At 43.9% G+C, this 15,412-nt stretch overlaps 2 protein-coding genes across 2 annotated transcripts; one reads left to right on the plus strand and one right to left on the minus strand.

Moving 5' to 3' along the window:
- The first annotated feature begins 3,337 nt into the window (after positions 1 to 3,337).
- Positions 3,338 to 6,789, plus strand: LOC125514288 (ornithine carbamoyltransferase, chloroplastic). Its single transcript, XM_048679601.1, has 5 exons — positions 3,338 to 3,737; positions 4,639 to 4,973; positions 5,561 to 5,692; positions 5,779 to 6,051; positions 6,377 to 6,789. The coding sequence occupies exons 1-5, from the start codon at positions 3,545 to 3,547 to the stop codon at positions 6,557 to 6,559; spliced, it is 1,116 nt and encodes a 371-aa protein (XP_048535558.1). The 5' UTR covers positions 3,338 to 3,544; the 3' UTR covers positions 6,560 to 6,789.
- A 1,024-nt stretch (positions 6,790 to 7,813) lies between these two features.
- LOC125514289 (soluble inorganic pyrophosphatase) lies at positions 7,814 to 13,164 on the minus strand. Its single transcript, XM_048679602.1, has 9 exons — positions 13,009 to 13,164; positions 10,135 to 10,266; positions 9,990 to 10,018; positions 9,466 to 9,531; positions 9,033 to 9,140; positions 8,887 to 8,952; positions 8,494 to 8,614; positions 8,310 to 8,391; positions 7,814 to 8,153 (listed from the first exon to the last, which is right to left on the minus strand). Exons 2-9 carry the CDS (start codon positions 10,262 to 10,264, stop codon positions 8,111 to 8,113), a joined length of 645 nt encoding a protein of 214 aa, XP_048535559.1. The 5' UTR covers positions 10,265 to 10,266; positions 13,009 to 13,164; the 3' UTR covers positions 7,814 to 8,110.
- Positions 13,165 to 15,412: the final 2,248 nt, after the last annotated feature.

Here is a 15,412-nt window from a genome sequence, read left to right on the forward strand (position 1 = left end):
CGTAAATAAAAAGTAGGGGGTGTTTAGATAAGGAAACAATAAAGGAAATATAGCAAGTGTGGAAAAGTGGTGGTAGGAGTTGCAAAATTGCCCCTAAGCAATTGACTACTTTACTAGACCGATAGCAAGTATTATGTGGGAGAGGCCACTGCTAGCATGTCATCCCTGACTTGGAATTCTATGCACTTATGATTGGAACTATTAGCAAGCATCGGCAACTACTAATGTTCATTAAGGTAAAACCCAACCATAGCATTAAGATATATTGGTCCCCCTTCAATCCCGTATGCATCAATTTCTATGCTAGGTTGAAGCTTCTGTCACTCTTGCCCTCCAATACATCTTCTGTCACTCTTGCCCTCCAATACATAGTCCTATCAACATACAACTAACCCTATGGGTGTGATCCACGCGCGCATCATATGATGGGCACCAAAGGACAAGCAACATAACCACAAGCAAATTAAATCAATCATAGCAATTCATCACCGATAGGACAACGAAAATCTACTCAGACATCATAGGATGGCAACACATCATTGGATAATAATATGAAGCATAAAGACCATGTTCAAGTAGAGGGTACAGCGGTTTGCGGGAGAGTGGACCGCTGTAGATAGGGGGGAAGGTGATGGAGATGTTGGTGAAGATGGTGGAGGTGTTGGTGAAGATTGCGGTGATGATGATGCCCAGTGCGTTCCGGTGCCCGGAAGCGAGGGGAGAGAGCCCCTTCTTCTTCCTGACTCCTCCCTAGATGTGAGAAGGGTTTCCCCTCTAGTCCATGTCCATGGCGTGAGGGGCGAGAGCCCCTCCGAGATTGGATCTGTCTCTCTGTCTCTCTCTGTTTCTGCGTTCTCAGATTCTTCCCTTTGTTTCTGCGTTCTCAGATTCTTCCCTTTCACCGTTTCTTATATTCCCGGAGATCCGTAACTCCGATTGGGCTGAAATTTTAACACGGGCTCTATCCGGATATTAGCTTTCTTGCAGCGAAAGAAGGGCATCAACCGCCTTACGGGGTGGCCACGAGGGTCAGGGGCGCGCCTGCCTCCCCAGGGCGCGCCCCCTACCTCGTGGGCCCCTCGAGCATCGTCTCGCATGGATTCTTCTTCCCAAAAATCATATATATTCCAAAAAAATCTCCGTCAGTATTTATTCCGTTTGGACTCCGTTTGATATGGATATTCTGCGAAACAAAAAACTTGCAACAAATAGGAACTGGTACTGGGCACTGGATCAATATGTTAGTCCTAAAAATAGTATAAAAAGTTGCCAAAAGTATATGAAAGTTGTAGAATATTGGCATGGAATAATCAAAAATTATAGATACGACGGAGACGTATCATAGCTCAGTGTTCATATTTTGTCAAGCATCTTGAGTGGATCGCTGCCATGTGATTTGTTTTCATGTTAGAGTGTAGTAGCTTGTTGTTCTTGATGCATTTGGATGGCCTCGTGCTGTTAATCGCAGATCGGTGCCATATTTGTTTTGCTTGCCATTTGCAAACCATGCATCCGATTCCGGTGATCTTTATATCGATTTCGACCGAAATCAACTCATCTTTTCAGTGGCACTCCTGGTTTTCCAAGTTGAGGTCAGTTAAATCTTTCCTTTCCGAAACATGCATATGCATTGCATATCGCATCCCGCATGTCATGCCATGTTTTGCATCATGTTGCTTGTGCATCGCACGTGGTTGATTGTGTCTCCCTTTTGCTTGTGTTCTTGCCTTGGGTAGAGCCGGGAGACGAGTACGTGATCGAGGAACCAATTGAGTACGCTTACGAGGATCACTATGATTTATTATGCCAGTCCTTAAATCAATAGCTGACACGCACAATCGATAGTGAAATACGAAGATACATCACATGTTTTAGTATTACATGGCATACTATGACATCAACCCTCATACTATGCAGACATTAGTGCAGGAGCCGGCCATCCAAAGCTATCCACGTACATCAACCCCCATTTATTTTAAAAGTCTGCATATGACCGCATGCTCAAAAAAGTCACACATATAGTTTCGATTTAGCTAAAAAAATGTTCAAATGCAGTAGTGGTTCTAATGTAAATATTACACTCCAATAATGTTGTCCCATTTAGTCGTCCACAGATGCTCTATCAGATCTTCGTTCAGTTGCTCATGAGTTGCTCGATGATAAATTTGATGCATTTAAAAAACTCATAAAATATGGTTGAATTCTGGTTTGGAAGTTTGATAGGATCATCCATATTCTCAAATTCAAGACCTACGGCAACACCCTCGCCCACATCTTTGACGATCATGTCGTGCATGATCACACAACATATCATTACCTCCCATAATGTCTTCAGATCCCATTGTTTAACAGGTCCATAAATAACAGCAAAACGTGCCTGCAGAATTCCAAATGCCCTCTCAACGTCCTTTTTAGCTGCTTCTTACTTTTTGGCAAAGTGAGACTTTTTCTGGCCAATTGAGCCAGAGATGGTCTTGACAAAGGTAGCCCACGGAGGATAGATACCATCAACCAAATTATAGCCTATGTTGTATTCATGCCCATTAACAGTATAGTAACAAGGAGGAGTTTTCCCTTTAGTCAGCCTGACAAACAAACAATGGTGATTGCTGCAACACATCGATGTCATTGTGAAACCCAAGCATGTCAGAGAAAGCGTGTGAAATACAAAGATCATGTGATGCAACTGCTTCAAGAATAATGGTGGGCTTATTAACATGACCTGATATTGCCCTTGTAAAGCTTTTGGGCAGTTCTTCCATCTCCAATGCATGCAGTCAAGAGATCCAAACAAACCCGACCAACCTCTCACTTCAGACATTGGCAAGATCCTCTTGGTGTCTGACACAGTTGGTTCTCTCGGGTACTGAGGTCCAAGCACCGAGACCACGACAATAGCAAATCTAACCATGACATCCGTAGATATTCGTCCCACGAATTAACGGCCGTGCCATATGCAAGCATTCGTAGTGCTGCCGTGCACTTCTGGTAACTGGAGAACTCAATCCTTTCCAAGGCATTCTTCTTTAAGATGTAGTCATCAAAGGAACGGACCCCATGGTAGAAACAATAGAAGACATTTTTGATCCACTTCTGCAAGGACCGCCAGTATCATTGCCGTCTCATCCGTGTAGTTTTCCTTATCAAACGACTCAACAAAGTGCTCATATATGTATTGTACTACATATCCGAATCAGTTACTTCAAAGAAGAAGGGAAAAAAATTAACACGAACATTTCAGCCGGGCATGGTGAGTACCGTAAGGGGGCGCATTGAGGCTGAGAAAAATATACGAGGACAAAATGGACCGTCTCTAGAAAAAATGCGAAAGGGCGAAGTGTAACAAAATTCTCTTACATACGCCCCTCGCCGGTTCCAGCTGGCCCGTCCATCCCGACCTTTCTCGCAGCCACGAGCCGCCGCACTCAGGCCGCCGCCCTAGCCGCCGCGCCGTCCGTCCCCGCCGGATTCCAGTGGCAACCAGCCTCCGGCACCCCCTTCTTCCACCCTCCGTCGCCGACAGTCACTGAAGCATCTCCTTGCGATGGCTGCAGCGGCGATTTCCGGCGGTCACCTCGTCCTCTCCACCCCTACCTCCACCCGGCGCCCACGGTCGCTCCCCCTCCATCCGCCCTCAGCGCGACCAATCGCCGCATCCTCCGCCTCCGCAGCCCGCCGCGGGGTCGCGGCCGCCGCAGTGTCCAGCCCTGCCGCGGTCCCCTCCACTGGGAAAGATGGTTAGGGTTTCTGCATTGAATTGTTTTTGTTGATTAGGGGACCTAGTAACTAGGGTTCTACTAGTAGTGGGGTTATTGTATTTGTTCGAAATTGATTTGACAAACAGGAAATGATAAGTTGTGACATGGTACCTACCGTGAAACTTGAGTAGCTTCCAGGGCTCCCAGTGTGGGCAGTTTCCAATCCTCTGCCAATGTCGATTCCTCAGGGACTAGCTAGTACTCCCTCCGTGCACAAATATAAGATGTTCTTTCTTTTTTCTGAATCGGACGTATATAGACACGATTTAGTATATGTTTGTTCACTCATTTCAGTCTGTATGTAGTCCGTATTGAAATATCCAAAACATTTTATATTTGTGAGCAGAGGTAGTAGTTTCTAACAGTGCACAAAGCTTAAAGTCTCAAATAGCTTTTGGTATAGAATCAAGGGTGGTGCCAAATATAAGACCCACTATGATTGATCATCAGCTATGTCAAATTTATGTTGATCATTTTTATGTGACACTGGATGAGAAATTATCTGTACTGGGAATCCACGCCGAGAGATCACACTAATCGTATGGTGATCAAACAAGAAATGTACAGATTTTTCTGGTTCGACACTGCAAAACACAGGCTGTGTTTTCATTGTCCCCATCATCACTGTTATATTGTGCTCACCTACTTTGTTCCTCACCTGTCATCACCAATGAGCAAGAGTTTTCTTATGGTAAAGATGTTAGCTCTGAAATTCACTTGTTTGCTCATTAGCTTTGATCCTGTTTTTTTTCCTTCCTGGAAGCATGTGAGTGACGGAAACTTAGGTGTGCATTTCAAAAGTTGTGTGCATCAGAGCAATGTTGAAGATGTACCAAATTTTTGCTAACTTTATTAATAACAACACTAAATTTCCTTGCAGCAAAACAGCTTCCTAAGGATTTTCTTCATATCAATGATTTTGACAAAGATACAATCATGAAGATCCTTAACCGAGCAATTGAGGTTAAGGCAATGATAAAGTCAGGAGACAGGAGCTTCCAACCGTTCAAAGGAAAGTCGATGGCAATGGTCTTCGCCAAGCCGTCAATGAGGACCCGTGTTTCGTTTGAAACAGGATTCTTCTTGCTTGGTGGGCATGCTGTTTATTTAGGTCCCGATGATATCCAGATGGGCAAGCGTGAGGAGACCCGTGATGTTGCTCGTGTACTTTCTGGATATAATGACATCATTATGGCCAGGGTTTTTGCTCACCAGGTATGATCATTAGTTCCATGACTATGATTTATGAAGTTTCTACACCTGGTTTACCAGATTCTATTTCAAGTTCCTGCATATTAAATCTTTCTGTTCCACAACGCGTAACGATTGCTATCTAGACATAACTGTAAGTTGTTGTTTCTGTGGTGCTTAAGCAAAGTTAGATATCTACTCCGAAGCCATGAGTGGGCGATAGAAGAAAAAGACATTTCACAGGCTGAAACCTTTTAATATGAAGCATCAACCATGATAGTGTAGCTATAACTGAAAATGTAAGTTTGTTTCATTCTAGTTGTCTAACTGCCAACCTGGAAATATTTGGATGGGTGGATTTGATGATCAAACAATATTGTTGTGGCAGTTTTCTCTGACGTGCTTCTTCATTTGTTTTTCTTTATTTTTCGTAATATATTTAACATCTAATTGATGTTTGGGGTTGGGCATTGAACTCACTTGCACACAATCCTGTTTTGTTGGCTTGCTTGTTATTGAGATACTTTATCTTAAGCTATTTATATTCTGCTTGCATGCAATTGACCTAATGATCACATTGTCTTTCTAACATCTCGTGTGATTTTTGACAGGATATTTTGGACTTGGCAAAATATGCACCTGTACCTGTCATAAATGGCCTTACAGACTACAACCATCCGTGCCAGATAATGGCTGATGCGCTCACTATGCTTGAACATGTTGGGCGTATTGAAAACACCAAGGTAGATTATACCTTTAAAATAACAGCATATGGTGGTTTCTTCTACGGGGACTAATTATCTCTCTCTTTCCCTAATTGTTTATGTAGGTTGTCTATGTTGGAGATGGCAACAATATTGTACACTCATGGCTTCTATTGGCTGCTGTGATTCCCTTCCACTTTGTATGCGCTTGTCCTAAGGGCTTTGAGCCAGATGCCAAAACTGTGGAGATCGCTAGGAGTGGTGGAAGTAAGATTGAAATAACAAATGATCCCAAGGAAGCAGTTAAGGGAGCAGATGTTGTGTATACAGATGTTTGGGCCAGCATGGGCCAAAAGGAGGAAGCTGAATATAGGAAAAAAGTATTCCAAGGATTCATGGTCAGTCTACCTCTTGTTTTATACTGTCATTTACATGAATTTTGATCTGTGGACATCTCATTCCTATTGGATTGTTGATACCTGTTCATTTCTCATTCATGTTTTGGTTGCTAGGTTGTAGCTACATCTCCTTGGAAATGTCCATATTGTTGATCTACTAGGAACTAACAAACTTGTTTCTTTTATGTTTGAATGTTTAGAGTTTGATGAACTTTACTAGAAGTTGCCCGATAACTAGTCCTTGTAGTTCAATCATTCACAGTCAGTAGTCTTGGCACATGGGTTGGCCCTCAGCTGACACTTTTGTGATTTTTGGTCCCTGCAGGTGGATGAAGCCCTGATGGAGATGGCTGGTCCAAAAGCCTTCCTCATGCATTGTTTGCCCGCGGAGAGAGGGGTGGAGGTAACAGATGGTGCCATCGAGGCTCCCAACTCGATCGTATTCCCCCAGGCAGAGAACAGAATGCACGCGCAGAACGCAATCATGCTTCATGTGCTTGGAGCTTGATTACCCTATCATTGTATGCTAGACTGCTTAGTGTCACATCGTTATCGAAATTGAACATTATTACTGGATACTGGGTTCCTTCGGCATACTGTAACCCTTGGAGGAGGGTTTCGTGAGGGTAGAGATTTTGGAACATGTCTAGATTACTTTGGATTGTCGCGAGCATGCGGTACTGTGTCCGGTCTGGTAATCTTGAATAAATATGATACATGCATTTCCATGTTTGTCAACTCGTTTACTCCTGTTCGGATCTCCATGTTTCAAGCAACGGTGTTCTCTTAGAATCATCATCTCCAATCACCGTGCTGGTTGAATCAGAGTTGTAATCTACTGCATAACTCCAGCAATGCGGCTTGCCGAGCAGAAAAGCCTCGTTCATTCGCCTGCCTTTCCTATCTGTGGTGCAAATTGGCCATTCAACATGTCACCCGGTGCAAGAAAGGTATTTTTAACACAGTGGTCTTTCACTGTATTACAGATCGCAATAACAATTGGGCAGGAAATGTAGCTAATCAATACCTCAACAGAACAAACTCTTCTTAGAACGACGCTGTTCGCCACATTAAGAGGATTCACAATCCAAGAGACTAGAGATTAAACATAAAAAAGGGGATCATCCAGGAGTGAGGCGTTTTGACTGACTAAAAAAATCATTAAAAATAGTAAAATAATTCAAAAAAAATTGTGGAGAAAGATGACGAAGTGCATGATGTCCGTGGCAAATTTCAGAGCATTTGGATGTCCAAGTAGCTCTCAGCAAAAGAGATAAATTTGAGGTCCGTGAAAAACTTTACTGCTTGTGCACTGTCTGGATCCGATTTTGTTTATTTTGCTGAGAACTTCTCAAATGTTCAAATGCTTTGAAATTTGACACACCTCACGCACTAAGTCATCTTTCTCTACAAAAAAAAATCAGAGTTTTATTATTTTTGAATTTACTGTTCATCAGGTGTAGATGCCCGGGCGCAGAATTGGATATCATCCAGAGACTCTAAACGTGAAAGAAACTAGCAATGCGATGGCGTGATGCAAAGGGATGCCGCTGAGATGAATAGAGAGAGAAAACTGATGATGGTGACACCAGGTGAGGACGTTCCTTGAAAAAGTTCCAACAGCTCTGAACTCCTGTGACAAAGACTACACAGGATTCCATGATGGCGACAACAGCTAAGGACGTTCACAGAAAACTAATGGAAAAAAAACCCAGGGAAAGCAAAACCAGCGGATACCACACAACATCAAGATATCACACGGTTAAACGGACTGGAGGCACGCATACGCGCCTTCGCGTAACGCTGATTTCCTATTAAGCAGCCGCTCTGTCAAGAGACGGTTTGACAAAAAAGGTTCCAGCAAGAGGTCAAATACTTGGACCTGACATGGCATATACGGAAGGAAAATGTACCCATGCTTGACTCAGCATGGACAGAAGGTATATATAGATCCCCAACAGACTGATGGTTTTCGATCATCATGTAACATAAATGTCTGTCGTACTATTGATAAGCCGTAGGGCGGATCGCGTAGCATCCGCAGTCCACCAACTGGAGATCACTTCCTTAAGCCCTCCATGATGTACGAACCGTAGAGGTCCCTGCCGTATAGCATTTTAAGCGGTTCAGCGCAAGAATCGGTTCAGGTAACAGTAAGCCACCCGCAAAAAAAAAAAGGAATAACAGTAAGGCAGTATAGAGTCCATATGCTAGTAGAGTAAACAATGTTAGTACAAGTATGAAGCAGAAAAACTCACATCGAGTACTTGATTGCGTTGATGGCATCTTCTGCTGGGAGGAAATCATTCACTGCAACCTCCTTGTTTTCATTCTTCTTGTCTGTCACAAGTTCAATGGTCAGAATCCAGTTAGTTCAGTTCATGATCTGGCACATAGAATTTTGGAATGGACAGTGAAGTTGATCATAGTTGAGGAATGTACAGTCTTCAAAGAAGCGACGGATTTCCTGTAGGCGATGCGGGGGAAGTTCACTGATGTCTCTGAAGTGACGGTACTCAGGATCATCAGCACAGACAGCTATGATCTTGTCATCTTTCTCACCCTAGTGATATCAAATGATAAACTAATGTAAGAACTCAGCAGTCAGATAGAACCCACTTTGTAAGTGGTAGAACTCATGCATCAAGCAATCTTAAAACTGTGCAGTGGAATATACTCCCTCCGTAAAGAAATATAAGAGCGTTTAGATTACTAAAGTAGTGATCTAAACGCTCTTATATTTCCTTACAGAGGGAGTACAAGCAAATAATTTCTTGTCCATGCTGACATGAAACAAAGCATCTTCAATGTAAACAAGTGATGGTGAAATCTAACCTGATCAATCATAGGCATAAGCCCAATAGCACGGGCACGCAGGAAGCAACCAGGAACAACTTGTTCCTGTCCAGGAGAAAGAGCAGTGACGTTAGGACAGAGCTTATATAATGTATAAATAATTAAGCACCGCATCCATTCGATACCTGCATCAGGACAAGGACATCCATCGGGTCATTATCCTCACAGAGTGTGCGTGGAATGAAGCCATAGTTGTGTGGGTACACAACTGAGGAGTACAGAACACGATCAACCTGGAACAAACAAAACGTTCAAGTTTTCTTTTATCAATGTAGAATAAAAGAAGTTGTAAGATGCGACTATGCAAGTGCTCCACATTCATGTGTGGTACATTACTGACTAACCTACAGTTAGTGGCACATTATTAAGGCATGCCCTTTTGTCAGTATTATTAACAGAACTCCTCAATTTGTGCATGCAGTGTTAATAGATAGTGTCTTTAATCTCCCTTTTACATTCTGAGCATAACAGCTGGATTCTAATGACACCCTTTAGGATTCAACAGGGAGTTAAGTAACATGATGCACACAAAGGCAAAACGATGTAGTGCAAGCTGACCTTGATAAGACCAGTTGCTTTGTCCAACTCATACTTAACCTTGCTGCCTCTAGGAATCTCAACCACCTGGAGATGAAAGGAAAAAGAAACAAGTCTGTGTAACTGCGCATAACTTAATAACACAGCAGATAAAGACAGGAAAATAAAAAGGAAATCCAGAATAGAACATCTTGTCTTAGCTGGTCTACACAAAGTAAGATTAATGCATATAACAATGGCTTAGTACAATAACTTGAGACATGCCTGAGCTAGTATATATCATGTGAAACCCAAACTGTTAGCAGGAACTGCAAACTCCAAAAAGTTTCAATAAACCTGACCCCATTTTTTTTATGGAATTAATACAAGTATGGAAGTTTCAAAAGGAGGATTTCAAGACTTCAAAACCAGGTAGATTAATTTCAGTCCCTATGGCGAAATTTGAAACTAAATGCAAGCATGAAGGAAGCTCTAATTTGATATCGATCAAGTTGATCAGAACATCGACTATATTTAAAGCTAAACTATTTAAAAGATAAACTTACACAGTTGAAAACTGCAGGGGCCCCTGGACCTGCACTTTCAAAGAAAATATAGCAACTAGTAAGATATTAAACAGAAACACTTGCAGCACAGTACAAAATTTTAGCAAAACTATCTTAACATTGTTCGACTGAGGGTGCACAATACCTATCTCCAGGTCATGCCATGGGTGAGCAGCAACGTGCTTTTGAGACATGGAAGAAAGGATGCGCTCGTTGAGAGCAGCAGGGGGCATCCTTGATACCTGGTAGGTCTTCCCATCAGCTTCTCCAGCCATGGCTATATAATTAGAAAATATCATCGGTAAGTAACTAGATTCTCTATATCAAGGACACTAACAAGCAAATGTAAATACTTGAAAGACATGTTAAGAGAGGCTCCAAACATAGGGTGAGAAAACATTACAGAACTTCAAAATTTCATGCAACAAACTAAATTATAAACATTTTCGAAGCTAACAATGTCATCCTCCGCATATTAATCTGAATAATGCTCTACTACATGTTGGGTAGTGAAAGCTATGTAATGGGCAAATAAATTTCAACCTGGTGCTTGACCATCAAGAAGAAATCTCCAATGTATGGACTATGCAAAACAGAAAACCTAACCCTGTATTCTCATGTTTTTGCATGAGTTGCCTAATCTTTTGACAGCAATACTGACACCTACATAAGCACAGAAACTGTCGACAATACAAGTAGATTCAACTTTGCCCATCCCAAGAAACCTCGTGTTGGCAACTTCCCCTAAACACAGCACAGTTGTATTCCAGAATACACAATTTCCTTGTTTCCTGAATATGTATACTAATACTCTGGTCTCTATTGCCAGATAACTCAAAATACCACATAATAGCAGACAAATTATGCGCTTATCCAATCCAAATGACTACTACAACATCCATGACCAGGAGAACCAATTGAATACTCAGTTACTCACGTCAGTGTTCTCCTGTCAGTGCAAATCATTCACATGCAAACAGATAATTGTCACAAAGAAAGAAAGATCTAAGTAACTTAGTTGGCATTGAACAAACTGAAAGGCCAGAGGACCACAGTTAGGCGGGGTAACTCCAAGGCCACACGCAAAAGGCAAATGTAAGGTGCACACCCCTTCTCATAAATAACTTAGAAAAGAACACTAGCAATACATCAGTAAACAATACTAGTAACAACTAACATTAATTTAACAGATGGGCACGAGCTGCAGTTAGAATAGGCTAATGATCTATGCCAGCACAGGACTGTAGTACATTAGTCAAAGTTAGCATGATCTTAGGAATCGAAACAAAATAAAATAAAATCTGAAGATGGCATCACGTCCTAAATAACTCAACATATTAACCTAAATAATGCTCTACTGAATGTTGAGTGGTGAAAGCTATGTATGGACTATGCAAAAACGGAAAATGGAAAACCTGACCCTGTATTCTCATGTTTTTGCATGAGTTGCCTAATCCTGACCACATGAGCTCTTTCCACATCAATACTGACACATACTCCCTCTGTCCCACAATATAAGAATGTTTTTAACACTACACTAGTGTCAAAAACGTTCTTATATTCTGGGACGGAGGGAGTATATCACAAGTAATTCAACTTTGTCCATCCCAATAATCCTTTGTGTTGGCAACTACCCCTAAACACAGCGCAGTTGCATTCAAGGATACACAGTTTCCATGTTCCCTGAACTGGGCTCTACATTGCCTGATAATTGACCACATAATATACTAGCAGACTGAAAATGGCCGCAAAGAAAGACAGATCTAAGCAACTTTATTGGCATTTGAAAAGCCAGAAAAAGTCCCCAGTCGGCAACGCCACAGTGCCCACACGTCCACATGCAAAGGCCTAATGTAAAGTGCGCAGCCCTTCTAACAAGTAACTTCCAAAAAAATAGCAGCAATATACTATCAGTAAACAATATTAACAAGTAACATTAATTTAACAGACAGACAGGACCTAGGCTAATAATCTATGCGAGGACTGGACAGGACTGTAGTGTGCTACTACTACTACTAGTCAAAGCTAGCATGATCTTCGGAAGCAAAATAAAATAAATCGGAAGATGACATCACCATCACGTCCTAAATACTAACTGAACATCTCACGTCCTAAATACTAACTGAACATCAGCCGAGATTTAGAGCCTTCCCCTGAAGCATCAGCCGAGATTAAGAGCCTTTCCCTGAAGAACAACTACCGCATGGTCCAACTCGTGTTCTCTTCTCTAGAAATAGTAACAGAATCATCCAGGAGCTGAGGCGAGACAAAGCACAAATGCGGGTAAAAAAAAACTTTACCTAAGAGGGGAAACAGCCGCCGCAACCGCAACGAACAGATTTGGAGAGCAGCGACGCATGCTGCTACAAGTTTGGCAAACTCGAGGAAAGAGAAGTTGCTCAAAAAGGACGAGAAGGAACACCACGGAAGGAGCAAAATATCCGCGCCTCTGCAGCCGCGGAACAGATCGGACTAAATCCAAAGAGCAGATTAAAAAAATCGAAAAAAAAGCACCGCCGGGTTCTCGCCGTCGTCGTCGTCCTATTCGAAACCCAGGGGAGATTTGAGCACTTGAATCGCGGTGGAATGGGCGTTCAAGACCACCAAAATGCACAGGAGCGTACAGAGAGAGAGAGAGATGGAGGAGCAGGTGAACAGAGGGGGAAATTTTACCCTGCGGAGCAAAAAGGGAAGAAGCAGACGAGAAAGAGGCGACGAACCATACCACAATCGACCGATCGCGAAACGCACCACCATCCCTCACACGAATCAGAGCAGAAGGATCCCACCGAACCCACCGAACCAGAGAGCCCGTAACCGGAGAAAAAATAAGCAGAAGCACGGACTGCAAGCGACAGGAACCAGGAAATGCGCACACTCGTACAGTACAGTACAGTGGCACCGCGCCGCGACTCAACAAAGCGGAACCGACGAGAGCGGGCGGCGCAGCAACCGGTCCGGCCACCGGAAACGGAACCGGCGGCGAGGAAGGGAGGGGGAGAGGGGAGGGGTCCCTCACCGGCGGGGTTGATCTCGCGCGACGGCAGCGGAGGCGAGGGCGAGGGAGCAGCAGCAGGCGCGCAGCGCAGGACCCGATGCCGCGATATTAACTTTGAGGCGTGGCCTTCCTTTCTGGCGACGCGAAAAGATATACGGGGGGAAAGCGTCGTGGGCCTGGCAGGCGTACGGGGCCGGTAGCTCGGGCTTCCGGGGCCGTCGGATCGCGGGGTGGACGGCCGGGAGGCGGCCACGCGGGGGATAACGCTTTAGTGGAAGCAGGAGTGGGTTGGAAGCCGCGGTTGGGGGGCCGAGCCGCACCGGATTCCCTCGCACCACCCACGAGACGAGAGCATATACTGGGAATCGGGACCCCGGGGTCCGTGGACCTCGTCCACGGTCGACCTTTGGCAGGGAGCGTCGCCTCCGTACGGGTGCCGCGGCTTCTGTCGCGCATGGACCAGGTTCTTCCTCCGTTTGTAGGTTCGAGACCGGTTTCGATTTCAGCTGTTTGGTTGCCAAAAATAAAATCTGCAGAGTATAGAGAGAATTAGCTAAAGTAAGCTCTACATTACCTTTTGTTCGGCATTTTCGTAAATTGGTTCGATGTTTAGGTACGGTATCGTTTTGGAGGAGTTTGTTTTGATGGCTAATGAAAGTGGCTTTCGTTTGGTAGAGTAGAGAGAACATTGCAGCATCCCTGGTGCACATGTCCATCAGGGTGAAAGGATGGACGCGGTGCTTCCTAGTTCGGGTGATGTGCTACGTGCCTACTCCGGCCGGGTATGGTACCACCTTTCGCGAAAAAATAAAGAAAAAAGTTATGGTATGACCGTCAAAGGAGCAGACTCTGTGCGATGCACAGCTTTGCGGCCGCTGACAAATACAGAAACAAAAGAGAATCCGGTAGAAAGAAATATGTTACGGACGTTAGGAGCACATTGGTTTTAAATCCTAAAATTAACATTCATGCTGCCATTTTTTCCGATTTATTTCTGATTTTTCAGCGACATTCGTTTAGTGGGAAGAGACGTTTCTATCAACTACAAGGCGTCTATAATGACTTCGTCTCTTGAAGTGCGTGTGTTCATAGGGATGACTGTATGCTTGTCTATGTGGCCAATTTCTAAAAATGTGTTTATTTGTATTAAATGACCCTTATGAATTTATTTATCCATGTACGAAATGAAGGAAATATGCTCTAGAGACAATAATGAAGTTGTTATTTATATTTCCTTATATCAGATAAATGTTTATTATTCATGCTAGAATTGTATTAACCGGAAACTTAGTACATGTGTGAATACATGGACAAACAGAGTGTCCCTAGTATGCGTCTACTTGACTAGCTTGTTAATCAAAGATGATTACGTTTCCTAGCCATGAACATGTGTTGTCATTTGATGAATGGGATCACATCATTAGAGAATGATGTGATGGACAAGACCCATCCGTTAGCTTAGCACTATGATCGTTTAGTTTATTACTATTGCTTTCTTCACGACTTATACATGTTCCTATGACTATGAGATTATGCAACTCCCGAATACCGGAGGAACACTTTGTGTGCTATTAAACGTCACAACACAATCGGGTGATTATAAAGATGCTCTACAGGTGTCTCCGATAGTGTTTGTTGAGTTGGCATGGATCGAGGTTAGGATTCGTCACTCCGTGTATCGGAGAGGTATCTCTGGGTCCTCGCGGTAATGCACATCATTATGCACATTACCGGAACCCCCCGAGGGTTATTGGGCCCCATGGGCCTATTGGTGTAAGAGAGGAGGCATGCCAAGGCAGGGCGCGCGCCCCCCCTAGCCCAAACCGAATTGGACTAGGGGGGCCGGCCCCCCTTTCCTTCTCTCCTCCCTCACCTTCCCCCTTCTCCTTGTTGGATTAGGAAAGGGGGGCCGAGTCCTACTTGGAGTAGGATTGCCCCCCATGGCGCGCCTCCTCCCCTTGGCCGGCCTCCTCCTCCCTTCCCCCTTTACATACATGGGAGGGGGGCACCCCAAAGGCACACCAAAGTTTCTCTTAGCCGTGTGCGGTGCCCCTCCACAGAAACACACCTCGGTCATATCGTTGCAGTGCTTAGGCGAAGCCCTACGCCGGTAACTTCATCATCACCGTCATCACGTCGTCGTGCTGACGAAACTCTCCCTCGGCCTCAGCTAGATCAAGAGTTCGAGGGACGCCACCGGAACGTGTGCAGATCATGGAGGTGCCGTACGTTCGGTACTTGATCGGTTGGATCGCAAAGATGTTCGACTACATCAACCGCGTTGCTTTAACGCTTCCACTTTCGGTCTATGAGGGTACGTAGACACACTCTCCCCTCTCGTTGCTATGCATCTCCTAGATAGATCTTGCGTGATCGTTGGAATTTTTTTTGAAATACTATGTTCCCCAACACTAAATTCTAGGGA

The sequence above is a fragment of the Triticum urartu genome, chromosome 6 (genome assembly GCF_003073215.2).
Source record: "Triticum urartu cultivar G1812 chromosome 6, Tu2.1, whole genome shotgun sequence".
In the NCBI taxonomy this organism is placed as follows: Eukaryota; Viridiplantae; Streptophyta; class Magnoliopsida; order Poales; family Poaceae; genus Triticum; species Triticum urartu.

What these genes read in the sequence shown, in the direction of transcription:
- LOC125514289 (XM_048679602.1), bottom strand. Translation starts at nt 10,264, where the DNA reads ATGGCTGGAGAAGCTGATGGGAAGACCTACCAGGTATCAAGGATGCCC. An exon ending in ATGTCCTTGTCCTGATGCAG is followed by an intron (nt 8,953 to 9,032) that starts GTATCGAATGGA and finishes TCTCCTGGACAG; the next exon opens with GAACAAGTTGTTCCTGGTTG. An exon ending in TTATGCCTATGATTGATCAG is followed by an intron (nt 8,615 to 8,886) that starts GTTAGATTTCAC and finishes TGATATCACTAG; the next exon opens with GGTGAGAAAGATGACAAGAT.
- LOC125514288 (XM_048679601.1), top strand. Translation starts at nt 3,545, where the DNA reads ATGGCTGCAGCGGCGATTTCCGGCGGTCACCTCGTCCTCTCCACCCCT. An exon ending in CCAGGGTTTTTGCTCACCAG is followed by an intron (nt 4,974 to 5,560) that starts GTATGATCATTA and finishes GATTTTTGACAG; the next exon opens with GATATTTTGGACTTGGCAAA. An exon ending in GGCGTATTGAAAACACCAAG is followed by an intron (nt 5,693 to 5,778) that starts GTAGATTATACC and finishes TTGTTTATGTAG; the next exon opens with GTTGTCTATGTTGGAGATGG.